Here is a 13207-nt window from a genome sequence, read left to right as displayed (position 1 = left end):
TGATACCAGTCTTGTGTCTATATGGTTACTGTAAAGCCACAGAAGCTGCTTAGCTTAGTGCAAAGACCGGAAACAAGGAAACAGCTAGCCTAGCTACCAACACCTCCAAAGCTCACTAAATAACATGAATTAACATGCATTATATCCTGTATTTAGTTATGACAATGTGAAAATGACAACGTGTGGTTTTACAGGATGAGTACCGTACAGTTTCTTGGCTGGTTGTAGTGAATTCTAAAATGTATGTATTTCCAAAATGTCCCTCCAATTTAGCCTAGTAAAACCTAGCGTAATACCATTTTTAAGTGGCAGTTTTCTGGTTAAGTAGTTGCAGGTAGTCAGTTAATGTCTTTGTTTTTATGGTAATTTGAGTAACTGTCGTCAGGCTGCTGTTGAGGTAATCGTTTCTTTTCCCCCTGAGTCAAACCACTGGCCTCTGTTACAGGAAAGACTCTGTCCTGAATGAGGTTATTGGTTTGACTGCGTAACCCACGAGGCACTGTGCCTATGGTTTGTCTGTAAACAGCACTCTTTAGGGTGGAAAATGCTGCGGGTGTATGTATTCCCTTCCTCCATGGACAGTGCTTGGGAGCTCAGCAGCAAAGCCCTATAAATCTCAGGCACGAGCCACTGCAGATCTGCGCTCTCCTCCCGTGGTGTAAGCCTCTGCACTGCGCAAAGATGATGGAAAAAGAGACAGATCCTCAGCATCTTTCAGGACAAATATCAGAGCATTAAAGCAGCATAAAGAGAATATGGTACAGCTTGCCTCCATGGGAGGTCTTACGTGTTGCTGCATTTTAATGGAATGCCTTGCCATACTCTTTCTAACACGTACATATGACTGAATTGAACATCCATGTTATTCAGGATATTAATTATGATGATGAAATGTGTCCCAATGGAGCCTTTTTTTTTGCCAGAAAAGCTTTTTCCTTAACAATTTGGTACAATACAGGCTAGTGCTTTGTATCAAGAATCACGCCCAATTTTCAAATTTTAAAGTGATGCGTCATTATTTTAGAATCTTTTATCAAAATCAGAATTAAGGCTGTTAAAAATGTGCAGGATTATAACAGACAGGCGCCACCACAGAGGCCTTCTTTTTAGGATTTTAAAAGTGTGAATTTTCTTGAATTTTTGATTTAATTCCATCAATAACACTCTGAATTCTACTGAACACATGAAGAAGTTGGTTGATCCACTTGTGAATTTCATTTCGGTCTGTTCAAATGATGTAACAGAAGTTAACACTGGGGCTTTTACAGCTTTTGCAGGGCAGCATGGAGTGTAGCACAATGGTGGTGGTTGTCTGTCAGGGTTTCTAGGCCTCTTGCATCAGTTTTGTAACTTTCTAACAGGGTCCATTAAAGTACCTGTCTCTACAGTCTTTATATCCCTCACGCTCCTCCTGCTCCTCATCCCCTCGCGAGCATTTTCAAACCTTGTTTGTACGGCAGTCATTCTCGCTGCTTCTCTCCTTCTCTCCCTACCTTTTCCTCACTGTTTTCCCCCTCTTTCCATCTGACTCACTCCTCTCCCCCTCCTTCTTTCTTTTCTCTCTCTCTCTCTCTGTCTCTCTCCTGCCCTGGGTCATGGAACACGTTGTTCCCTCCTTCAGACTGTATGAGCTGCTGGCTAGCTCTGCCTTTTCGTGCCGCTTTTTTTGTGTGTGTGCAAGACTGCAGTTGTTTTTTTTCACTGAGGGGGATGTCAGCGCTAAACCACATGATTTCCCCCAATGACAAACCCTCTTTATGTAACCCAGCAACACAGGGACAAGGGTCTTATGTCGGGTGATGACGAGGCACATGGAGAAAGATGACGATGCAGAAAAATCCTCTTTTTAGGTTGAGTCTAATTGTGTATTTCTTGAGGCTGGTACAGAGAGGAGTCGGCTCTGTGTTGACCAATTACAGAAAGACAGAGATTAGCTGGTCACTTAAAGCAGCTGATTGCAATTAGTTTTGCATTGTGAATGTTTTGTTGTCTTCATGATGTTGCAGCTGGTTATTAGAGAAAACATCACAGGCTTGCTGAAGTTATTAGCCTGTTCTTTGAATCTACAGGGTGGATAATAACAACTGCTAAAAACTTTTAATTATGAAGAGCCTCTGTGGTTACTTTGAATAATACTAGATGCATTGTGTCTGCTAATCTGTTAGCATGGAGCAATATTGATCCAAAAGGGACACATGGATAATTATGGTGTTTGTTTTGCATCACTTAGTGATGATTATTTCAGCCCTCATGAAGACACACCTGCTTCTCCGTTCTTCTGTTATACAATTGTTATCATTATTATAATGGTGTGGTTGTCTGTTGAGGGTATATTTCTTTTTTATGCTTCTTATGAAGTACTTGACAGCCCATTATTTAAGATTATTATGGAGAGGACTGTGGGGTAAGAGGGGAGCAGATTCTTGTTAGACTTTAAAGCCCAACTTTAAAGTGGAACAAGGATACCTTGTTGTTGCCACATTTGTTTCTTTTCTTTCTTTTTTTCAGCAACCACAATACTATTGCAGCAACTATCAATGGTTCTTGATTTTATTGACTTTATGGCTGCGGCTAACAATATATTTCTATCAATTAATCTGTGATTATTTTGTGATGATTCAATTAGTCGCTTTGTCTATAAAATGTCAGAAAATAATGAATAATTATAATTTCTCTGCATCCAAGATGACATACTCCAATTGCTTTTATCTGATCACTGATCCAAAACTCAAAGATATTAATTCTTTTATTATATGCAACAAGAAAAGCATCAAATCTTCACATTTTAAAAAAGATGACTGAAATTATTATAAAAATAGTTTATTTTCCAACTGTCGACTTAATTGATCGTCTAAAAGTTTCAGCTCATTTGCTTATTTAAGTATTATGTTTGATGGATACTGTAAAATTGTGTTTTTGGTTTACATGTGTGCACTTTTTTACTTTGCTTCAAAGTAATCAGATTGGAAGGCCGAGGCTTCATATACTACATGGTCATCTACATAAATGTCAACTTATTTAGAGACTAATGTCAGAAAGATGCACTCGTCATCACCGCTCTAGGCACGACACTGTCTGTCTCATCACGTCAGGCGCATCAGGACACACGTCACACACATCCGCTCACACACAGACAAAAGCCATCTCTCAGGGCAGCTGCTGTGTGAGTGCTCATGAGGACAAACACGCCTGCTTACGCACCTGCTTTTCCATTCCACCTTTGATGCTCGCTGCCTTTCCTCTCCTGTCTCGCTTTTGGGCACGCTCCCCCTCCCTCCACAGCACACGCTCACACCCTTCATCCCTCCCCTCCTCTGATACACACTCAGACGTATCCACATACCACAGTTGACTGGGTCTGCCGAGTCAGACTTTTTTTTTTCCTCCTTTCCCCTCATCTGCAGCAACTCCACTCAGGAATGTTAAAAGTGAAACATGACAGTCGCACATTCCTCTTTGCCATTTTTACTCATGCATTTGTCTGCATAAGTGCATGTGTTGCAAGTTTGTGTGTGCGTGCGTGTGTGTGTGTATGTGTGTGTGAGCAAGCGAGGGTGATCCTGAGTTTCTAAAAGAGGCCTCTCAAGAGACACCATGGCTTTGTAGTAGTCTCGAGAGACACTACAAAAGAAGGGATTGGAAGTTGGAGACAGAGTGTACTCCAGTAGAAACAATCCTATGAGTGTGCGTGTGTGTTTGTGTGTGTGTGTGTGTGTGTGTGTGTGTGTGTGTGCGCCATCCAGCCTGCTATACTCAGATAGCAGGTCATATTTCCCTGACTCATGGGGGCCACAGGTGGTGCTGGGCTTCTGCTAACATAATCAGAGCGATACACTCATAATTCACACAGTCCCTTCAGAGATAACTCTGTACACCACCAATATCTGCTGCTTTTCAGATTTACAATGTCTCCTATCATGTATTTATTATTTGGCTGTCAAGAAGTGAGTTGAGGTCCCTGCTCTTGTTTCTGTGTTCTTTCTCAGTATGCTGTGTTCATTTTGTTCAGCCTATAAATCAAAGCCCTACACCTCACTGGCCCCTGTAGCATTGTATGATTGATGTAGCCTATTGAGTTGTCCCCCCCAACCCCCCTGAAATGGCTTAATAGCTCTGACCTTGGATAAGGTCTCTGCTCTCAATGCTAAATAATTCAGTAGTACAGAGTGACTGTCTGAATTGCTTTTTCTTTCCACCTCGCAAAGACATCACCAAACTCTTTACCTGATGCAACTCACAGGAAGATCCGCAGTGTTCGTTTCAGGCTGATCAAGTTTGCATATTTCCTTTAGGAGCGGAGCATGCAGAGTCATTTAATCTGAGGCAGCGCAAGGCAGCAAGGTGCCAGGTGTAGAGCGTCTTATGGAAGCAGGGAAGACAAAAGAACAGACCACAAGGTCACATGCCTGTATAGAGACAAACTTGTCTGAAACTGTGAATGATTACAAGGAAAGAAGTACAGGGCATAGTCATGGGATTATGACTCCTACAATGTAGACACTGTTGAAACGCAAACATCTATGAATTCTTGCCTACAGGACAGACTTTAAAGTGTCATGATCACAAGCTTGTGATTGTTGACTGCAATAGATGTTGTTTCTGTTAGAGAGTGTCTGCTAAAATCCCTGTTTGCTCCCTTCCAGGCTACGCCTTCCTGCTGTTCCAGGAAGAGACCTCTGTTCAGGCCCTGATTGACGCCTGCATCGAGGAGGACGGCAAGCTCTACCTGTGTGTGTCCAGTCCCACCATCAAAGACAAACCGGTAAGTGGACAGACATTCATGGAGTAAACAAGAATATATGTAGATTTATGTCACATGTCCACCACAAAATCAGAATCCATATTGTACACAAAAAATTGGAATACAGTAAATATACTGCATGTAGCAAGAAGAAATACAGTAATTCATGTTTTTTTTCGTCTTTTGCACGCAGGTCCAGATCCGTCCCTGGAATCTGAGCGATAGTGACTTTGTCATGGATGGTTCCCAGCCTCTGGACCCCCGCAAGACCATCTTCGTAGGGGGGGTGCCGCGGCCCCTGCGTGCAGGTAACTTGATTAATATCAAGAGAATATCTTTTTTGCGAGGCCCCCACGAAAGCCTCTAAATGGGCTTCATAATGTTGACTGGCATGGAGCGCAGAGGCTGGAGGGCTATAATGAAAGTTCTCCCTGTGAGAGAGCAATCCTCTACTTGGGTTTCCAGGAAGCGGGCCAAGTGGTCGTCATGTTAAGAATTCATGGTGTAATGGAAGGCTCAAGTCTTTCTGTTCTTGGGATAAACATCGCTGGCTTGTCTGCAATGTGACCCCTACTAATTATACCGGCAGTTTGAGAGTGCTGCTCTGATGAATAGTGGAGTAGGGTAGATTTTTATATCGGTTAAAAACAGCGTCAGTCACAAACGTCCAAGTTCAACCTTTTCTCTTGGTTTTTAAGAGAGGCTGAAGGCTTTGAAATGGAGAAGAAAAGGTCATTAACTGGCATCAACTCTTGAGAGGACTGGCTGTTAACACTAATCATCTCTCTCACCCATCTTTCTTTTTTCCAGTGGAGCTGGCTATGATCATGGACCGGCTGTATGGAGGTGTTTGCTACGCTGGAATAGACACCGACCCGGAGCTCAAATACCCAAAGGGAGCCGGCCGCGTGGCCTTCTCCAATCAGCAGAGCTACATTGCTGCCATCAGCGCTCGCTTCGTTCAGCTGCAGCACAATGACATCGACAAAAGGGTGAGCGAGTTCAAGCGCTTCATTCACAATATCCGTCCTCTGAAAGAAAGCAGCGTCTTGACCACAGCTGAGGTTTTTGCAGTCATTCCTATGGCATGCTGCAGAGCTGAACTCTGCTTGAGCCCTCTCCCATGTATGAGAGCTTTCATTATAGAGGGGTTTTCAGCCAACTGCTCAGCACAGCCTACAATAACGGAAGGCCAGCCCTGGCTGTGTAATCACCGTAGCCTTTTGCTGCCGGAGTCCCGACAGATGTTTCAAGTTGCAGACACATAGGGTTGGTTTAATTATAGTAGTTCCCTGTACATGTATATCCACTCGGGCTGTGCTGCAGCCTGGTTATTTTAGGCACGCTGGCCAATTGCAGTGAGACAGACTGCGACCGAGAGAGACTGGTTGTCAGCCAGCAAGCCGAGCCTCTGTAGGGCGGGGCTGTCCACCCCACCTCAACTATCACCATCTATCTTCAGCGGGGGTTTAGGGTGTCCTTATTGTGACTGCAACTCAGTGGGATGCAAATAATGTTCAAAAGAAATGAAATGAAAGAAAATGAGAGCAACAAAGAACATAAAGACTACTTTAAAAATTAGATGCAATAAAAAAACAGCCTTTTGAACCATTTAATTAATGTCAAGGAATATTTATTTTAAGTTTTTTTTTGTATTTTTAGTTTCAAGAATCAAGTCAAATCATTCATGTTGACAGACTGAACACTTCTATATCCATTGCAGAAAGTAAGGGCACATCCTTGAGAATCAAAAGTTAACTTGAGTTTAAAGTTGTGGTGTTTAAAGGATGTCTGTTGTTGCCACTTTAGTTTCTAATTTTCTCTTTTCTCGCCTTCAGCAACCACAATTCCATTAACTGTAAACGGTTCATGATGATAGGACATAGAAGCTCATTACCCTTGGTCAGCTTCATGTGCGTTCAGTTGATATTGGTATTTAATAGCCTGGCAGCGTTGCCGTTTCTGCCAGACCTTCCTCTCATTTGTCGTGTTGAAGGTTGTTGCTCACAGCAGTGGATATTGTTTTGTAGCTGCTGCGGAGTTTAGCTGAGAAGGACGGTCTCCTACTGTTGAGGGATTTGATAACCTTTCATTTTGTGGCTACGCTATAACAAGGGTAGCATCCACCCGGCCTACTCATGCACTGAGGCGTCTCCATGGCGACTGAGCTCTCATTTCTTTTTCTCCTGGCTAGTGGTCAAACTCATTTCACTGGTGGATGGGAGGATACCTGCTTCAATCTAGCCTGGTTTTACTTTAGATTGGCTTGTGTGGGGTTGGTGGGTAATGGCTTAAAGGAGAGAACACACCTGGATCGACACAAGTGTGTTTTAGCACATTTACATAGTGTACATGTTGGTTGTGCAGATCGGACATAGATGGATCAGAAGAATATTAATGTCATTTGTTTTTAAAGTGGAAACATGAAATGAAAATACTTGGTGTAAATGTTTTTTTGATCCATGTCTGTGGATGACATTAAACTAAACACCACCTCCCATTCTCCTTCTCCCCAGGTGGAGGTGAAGCCGTACGTCCTGGACGACCAGATGTGTGATGAGTGCCAGGGGGCACGCTGTGGGGGGAAGTTCGCCCCCTTCTTCTGTGCCAACGTCACCTGCCTGCAGTACTACTGCGAGTACTGCTGGGCCAGCATTCACTCGCGAGCCGGCCGAGAGTTTCACAAGCCACTGGTGAAGGAGGGGGGCGACCGCCCTCGACACGTGTCCTTCCGCTGGAGCTGAGGGGGGTCACGAGTCAGCCCTGCCCCGGTGAACCCACGCCCAAATCCCCCCCCTCAAAATCTCCTGCACCCCCGCTACACCTACAGTCCGGGACAGCGCTGCAACACCCCCCCCCCCCCTCCTCCCCTCCCCCCGGCCCCCAAGTACTCCACCCTGCTCCCCACAAACACCTCATGAAAAAAGCAAAAAGGATATCATCAAACACAGTACACGGGACTTTCTTCATACCACATGGCTCTGAACTCATTGTCTAGTGTTCCCCTCTGATGAAGCATAGCGGGGAAATGAAATGCGAAAGTCTATCAGCTTAGAATTTGCACTTTGGCACAAAATCTCACTAAACACACACACACACACACACAGGATGGTATGTTAGACACCTGGCTACTTTCAGTTCCCCGTTCTGTTGAGTGGGTGGTGTGGTATGTCCTGTTGGACCCCCCTCCCCCCTTACTGAGGCAGAGGTGGGACCATACAAATATTTTAAAAAGTATATATTTTTTGTTTTGTACCTATCTATACATATATAGATAATTTAAATTTAATGTAAAAGGAGCATGCACTTATTTTCAAAAGCTGTAGTTATATCGCCCCTAGTAAAAAATAATAATAATTACCAAAGGCAAATGAAATTAATGCATACAGAAAAGCAAAGTAGGTGGCATAAGATGTAGCAAGATTTAACAACTATCCAGTAGTGTGGGCCCGTAACGCCCAGAGTAAAAATAACACGGCTATATTTGCTCTCAATTCTGACTCTGAAAAATATTAATACCTCATATGCGCAATCAGATTAGTTTGCTTTCGATTTCTAGGTCTTTATTTTTATAATAACATTATTTTTTAGTGTTATGTAAATGTAATGCTGCAATAGCTTTGCTGCTAAATCCATGGTATAAACAGATACCATAAGTACTTTATTCAGGCTAGGGTGTAAAATAATAAATAACTGAAGCACCTGGTGTTTTAGGACGACGAGCTATCATAGGGGGAGGGGGCGCCCCTAGACAACGATGGCTACCTTTTGTGGGGGGTCGGGGTGGGTGGCCCCTAACTGCATGTTTATTTCAATCAGGTTGCTGCATGCAATAGACTTTTCAGTATCATGTCTACTATTCGATTCTGCCCATGTTTGCACAACACACTATAGACGTACGTTCGACTCGCACAAAACTGGACAGACACAGGGAAGACTGGTCAAAGGAATCATGGCGGCTCTTCGCTGTCACAGGGCGGCCAGAGCAGATGGTTCCTGCAGAAACAGGCAGTGAACACATCCAGACGATGAGGGGGGGGAAAAAAATACAACCTTAATAATCACAAATCAAATTAAATGTAGGATTACCATTTAAAGCTGTCTATGATAGGTGAAGTACTTTTTTGCAGTGATTGTTGATATAATTGTGCAATTTTTTATACCGTATGTAGTTAGGTCTGAGTATGCCTAGAACTGTGATTCGCTTTAACTGTCGTTAATGTCCGACATAGAAGTCCTGTGAAACTTCATAACTAGTGTATGCACACGTATATATGTTCTCTTGTACACACACTTGCACCAGTATACACAGAAGCCTCTCGACACACATGAACACACACACACACACACACACATACATACACACACACACAAACACACACACACACACACACACACACGGACGGCTGTCTTTCTTACGCACACTTAACAGGCCTACAAACACTGAGTCTGATCTGAAGAGAAGACACAACAATGTGAGCTTAAACTGAGAACTGAGGTTTTTGTTTTTTTGTTTTTAAAAAAAAAAAAAAAAAATTTGTTCCACCGTTGACAAAAGCGCACGTTTACGTCCCAGAACGCAACCAAAGAGCTCACGTGTTCGACTTTTGACAGACCACCTAACACACAGAGCAAAACAGCCACCCGCAGAGGAGGCTGCGCTGCTCATGCGGCCTCCTGCAGAGGAGCTGAAGGTGCAGTTGTGCAGTCGATTAGATGAGGAAAGAGGGCAGTTGCGAGGAGGAATTTGGGAGGGGGGCGGGGGGGGAGTAATAAATTAAAACATTGAAGCTACTGGAGACTTGAGGTTGATAAACTAAGCTCTGCACATGCTCTCTACATGGCTGGCATGGGTGGGTGGGTGGGTGGGTGAGGGTGGGTATGGGTTTGGGGGATAACATTGCCAGATCATGCAGATGTGCAAGCTGGGGGTTACCATATTTATCCAGATTTTTTTCCTGCAAAGCTTGAAGTAATGGACCTGCTAAAAAAAAAATGGTGGACATATATTTTTTTGTTTTTATCAAAAGGTTATGGTGCGCAGTTCAAACAGGCTTGGGTGGGTGGGTGGGGGAGGGCAGACAGGGGGCTTAGAAACTTTACGTATTGGCTGCTGAAGACAGGGCGGCTTTGGTTTGGGGGTAAGGGTGAGGGGGGGGCCAAGTTACACTGGTTTTAGCAGTTTTGTGGATAATCCAGACGGGGTCCTACATCACTGCAAGTTAATGTGTGTCGTCCCCCTTTTTCGTTTGGCCGCGAGTTGTGATTGTCCCGTGCTGGCACCCCGCAGTCCCTCTCCTCTTTCTCGTGTTAGTCGCAAACTGTTTTTTTTTTTTTTTTTTTTTTTTTTTTTTTGCTTTAGGATAGATGTTTTTGTTTTTTTCTTGTCCATGAAAAAACGAATTGAAACTAAGCAGAAGATACTTTTTTACTGACTTAAAAAAATAAGAGGCTAACCATGAGTAATAATAAGTATCCCTATGAAAGTGAATTCTGGGTGTTTTTGTGACATTTCTTTCCCCACCCAGACAGGTTTTCTATGTTTGTTCCTTCTCTATGATAGATATTTGTTATGCACTACTCTTTGTATCTGAACAGTTTTCGACAGTCAGCAGTTCTTTTTGTTAAAAGAAAAAAAAAAAAGACGATAAAGACGCGTGCTTTCTGACTGACAAGATCTTTTGCAATACCTCAATTTTGAAATATATTAGGAGAGAAACTGATATTTTCTAAGTAAGTTTATTCAGATGAAAAAATATATATTAATTTAATTCTTCAAGAGAAATGATTTAACAGATGGTTGATTTTTTTATTTTTTATCATGCTTATTTGCTTTTATTTTAAGAATTTATTTTTTGAAAAAAGACAACAACTGAAGGAGCTAGAGCTTTATAACTAATATAATGATGTAGTTAGTGTGAGAGTACAGTCTACTTTATTACAGTGGAGGTTAAGAGTTTGAGTGTCCCACTGGTGAAATTGGTCAAAACACCACCGAGAAGAGCTCTTTAGGAAAACAAAATATCAGGTGCTCAGAGAGAAAACTGAACATATTTCCCACGTTTTGTATATTTATAATCAATCATTTACTATGCTGACCAGAGTTGTGAAAGAGATCTTCTGTTCATTATTTTTTTAAGAGAAGTTTTTTATGTTTCCTAAAAGTATGTGCTCCCTTTTGTTTTGTAAAAAAGCAACGTGACCCTGATTTGTTAGCCTGACTTCGTTGGGAGAAAAATAAAAGAGACTTGTGAGAGTCACTGAACAGCTGGAGGTAGAGAGAAAAGAATGTTATTTTTAACACAAAACAGACACAAGTGTTTTCACCTGTAACTTGATCGAAAGCCCCCAAGGTGCATCAATTGACTGGTGGCCTTCTATTCACGCAAGACTTGAATTAGTCCCATTTTTTAAGGCTAAGAACCTTGATTCTTTGTTGTAATGTGCAATACTGTTTGTACTGTTTGTAGAAAAGAAGAAAACAAGAAAAAGAGGCATAAATCTTTATTGCAGAATTATTTTCATTGCAAGCATTGTGATTCACTAAAATCATTTTCTACTGTGTATTTACCTACTCTACCTGCTAGTACCTTCCAGTAGTAATGTAGCCTTTGTACTGAGAAATTTTCATTATTTTTAGAAAGTTTTGCTAAAAAAGAAAAGAATTTAAACATATTTACATATTTTCATTTTTATTTCATATTTTTCTTTACAGACTTATTTCTCAACCATTAATAGTTATTTCTGGGGGAGACTTTCATATCTGGTCAATGTCATTAATATTATTTTGTATTTTTACTTGGAATAAATTAATTTTATGATGCTAATTCTTTAAAAGTTTATTTTTTCGTTTGTTCACTTTTTTCATTTTTGAAGCTGAAAAAAACAACAACTTTGTAATATTGTTACTAAAGTGTCTCGATTCTTGAAATGCTAAGCTTTATGTGTTAACTCGCTGATGTTGCTTACATTAGTGTGAAAATGATCTACGGAGAAAAAAAAAAAAAACTACTCACAAACAACAGATTGGTGGTTGGTGATGTTTAAGTGATTCGCAGTGTAAACAAATGAATGGGCAATACAATAAAATGGCAGAATGGAGCATACACGTAGTATGTTGTGATGTAATTGTGGAAGATGGACAACACCACTGACCATTTACATTGCTTCTGCTACTCCAGTACAACTACTACTATAACCACTGACTCTACAATAACTCATCCTCACTTTGTGCGGTGGAGATCAACACTTCCTCACATGTGAAACATTCAACAGCTCCTCTTAAAGAATCAGCTATGTCACATGTCCGCCTCTTTCTAGTTGGTTCGGCCCCTGCAGAGTGTGCACCAGTGTGATTGTATTTAAGTATGAATGTAAATGTAGAGATGCACTGTATAGAGTTTGGGTAGAACATGTATGAATTGTAGTATCTTAATTATCCAGAGGAGGCAATGGTCTAAACTGTTTTTTTCTTCCCCAGCTTTTAGCTTCTTTCTGTACGTTTTTTTTTCCAAAGTTCTACATTTCCCCTACATTTCCCCTATCCCTATTCCCCTATTATCTTCTGCCATATAAGAAGAGATAAACATTTTTGTGAATATGCTTTTGTTTCTTACCGAGACTTAGATGAGAAGAGTGACGCCAAACCTGTTTGTACTCTAAATATGAAGCTACAGTCAGGAGAACGTTAGCTTAGCTTTGTATTAGCACCCGGCCAAGAAATAGCCCGCCACATGCCCCCTGTGAAACTATATAACTATAGCTTGTCGTTTTTACACTTCAGGTTTTTACGGGTTAAACAAAAGATATATAACGGGTTAGTGAGCTTAAGAGGTGCTGGTAGGCAGATTTTGTTACCTTTGGAAAGAGTCAGGCTAGCTATCTCCCTCTGTTTCCAGTCTTTAAGCTAAGCTAAGCTAATCGGCTGCTGGTTATAGCTACACTCTGAACATTCAGATATAAGGGTGTTATCCATCTTCTATTGCTTTCTCGCTGAGAGTTAGGTGTGCCGGACTATTTCTTGGCCAGGAGCAGTGACTTCCTAAAGTCTCATTGTAACCGTGAGGTTAACTCCATGTAAAACCAGAACTTTAATGTTTTTACGCTTTGTTTTTATACAAGACACAACGTGTCAGTTGTGAGCTTTAGAGGTGCTGGTAGGCAGATGATTTTTTTTTTTAAATTTCAGACAGAGCTAGGCTAACTGTTTCCACCTGTTTCCAGTCTTTATGCTAAGCTACGCTAACCAGCTGTTGGCTGTAGCTTCATAAAACAACAACAATTTATCTAATTTGTTTAATCTGTACAAAATATTGAGTGTAAAATTGACAGCGTTACAGGGTTTCTGGCTGTAGCTTTATACTGAACAGACAAATGTGAGTGATATTGATATTCTGGTCTAACTCTTAGCAAGAAAGTAAATAAGCATATTTACCAAAATAATATGTCTTCAAGTCAGGCTGAAGC

At 41.6% G+C, this 13207-nt stretch overlaps 1 protein-coding gene across 9 annotated transcripts in view; it reads left to right on the top strand.

Annotated features, from left to right (window-relative positions):
- cpeb3 (cytoplasmic polyadenylation element binding protein 3) overlaps positions 1–11723 on the top strand; it is a 43215-nt gene extending 31492 nt beyond the window's left edge. For all 9 annotated transcript variants that reach the window (XM_067609479.1, XM_067609481.1, XM_067609485.1 and 6 more), the window contains 4 exons: positions 4644–4762; positions 4935–5049; positions 5552–5733; positions 7258–11723. In XM_067609479.1, coding sequence (XP_067465580.1) covers positions 4644–4762; positions 4935–5049; positions 5552–5733; positions 7258–7485 — 644 coding nt within the window. In that variant the 3' untranslated portion in view covers positions 7486–11723. The remainder of the gene's footprint in view (positions 1–4643; positions 4763–4934; positions 5050–5551; positions 5734–7257) is intronic.
- Positions 11724–13207: the final 1484 nt, after the last annotated feature.

Source organism: Thunnus thynnus, chromosome 14, assembly GCF_963924715.1.
Source record: "Thunnus thynnus chromosome 14, fThuThy2.1, whole genome shotgun sequence".
In the NCBI taxonomy this organism is placed as follows: Eukaryota; Metazoa; Chordata; class Actinopteri; order Scombriformes; family Scombridae; genus Thunnus; species Thunnus thynnus.
The sequence above is the reverse complement of the archived record's forward strand: the minus strand, read 5'-3'. Positions and strand labels throughout refer to the sequence as shown.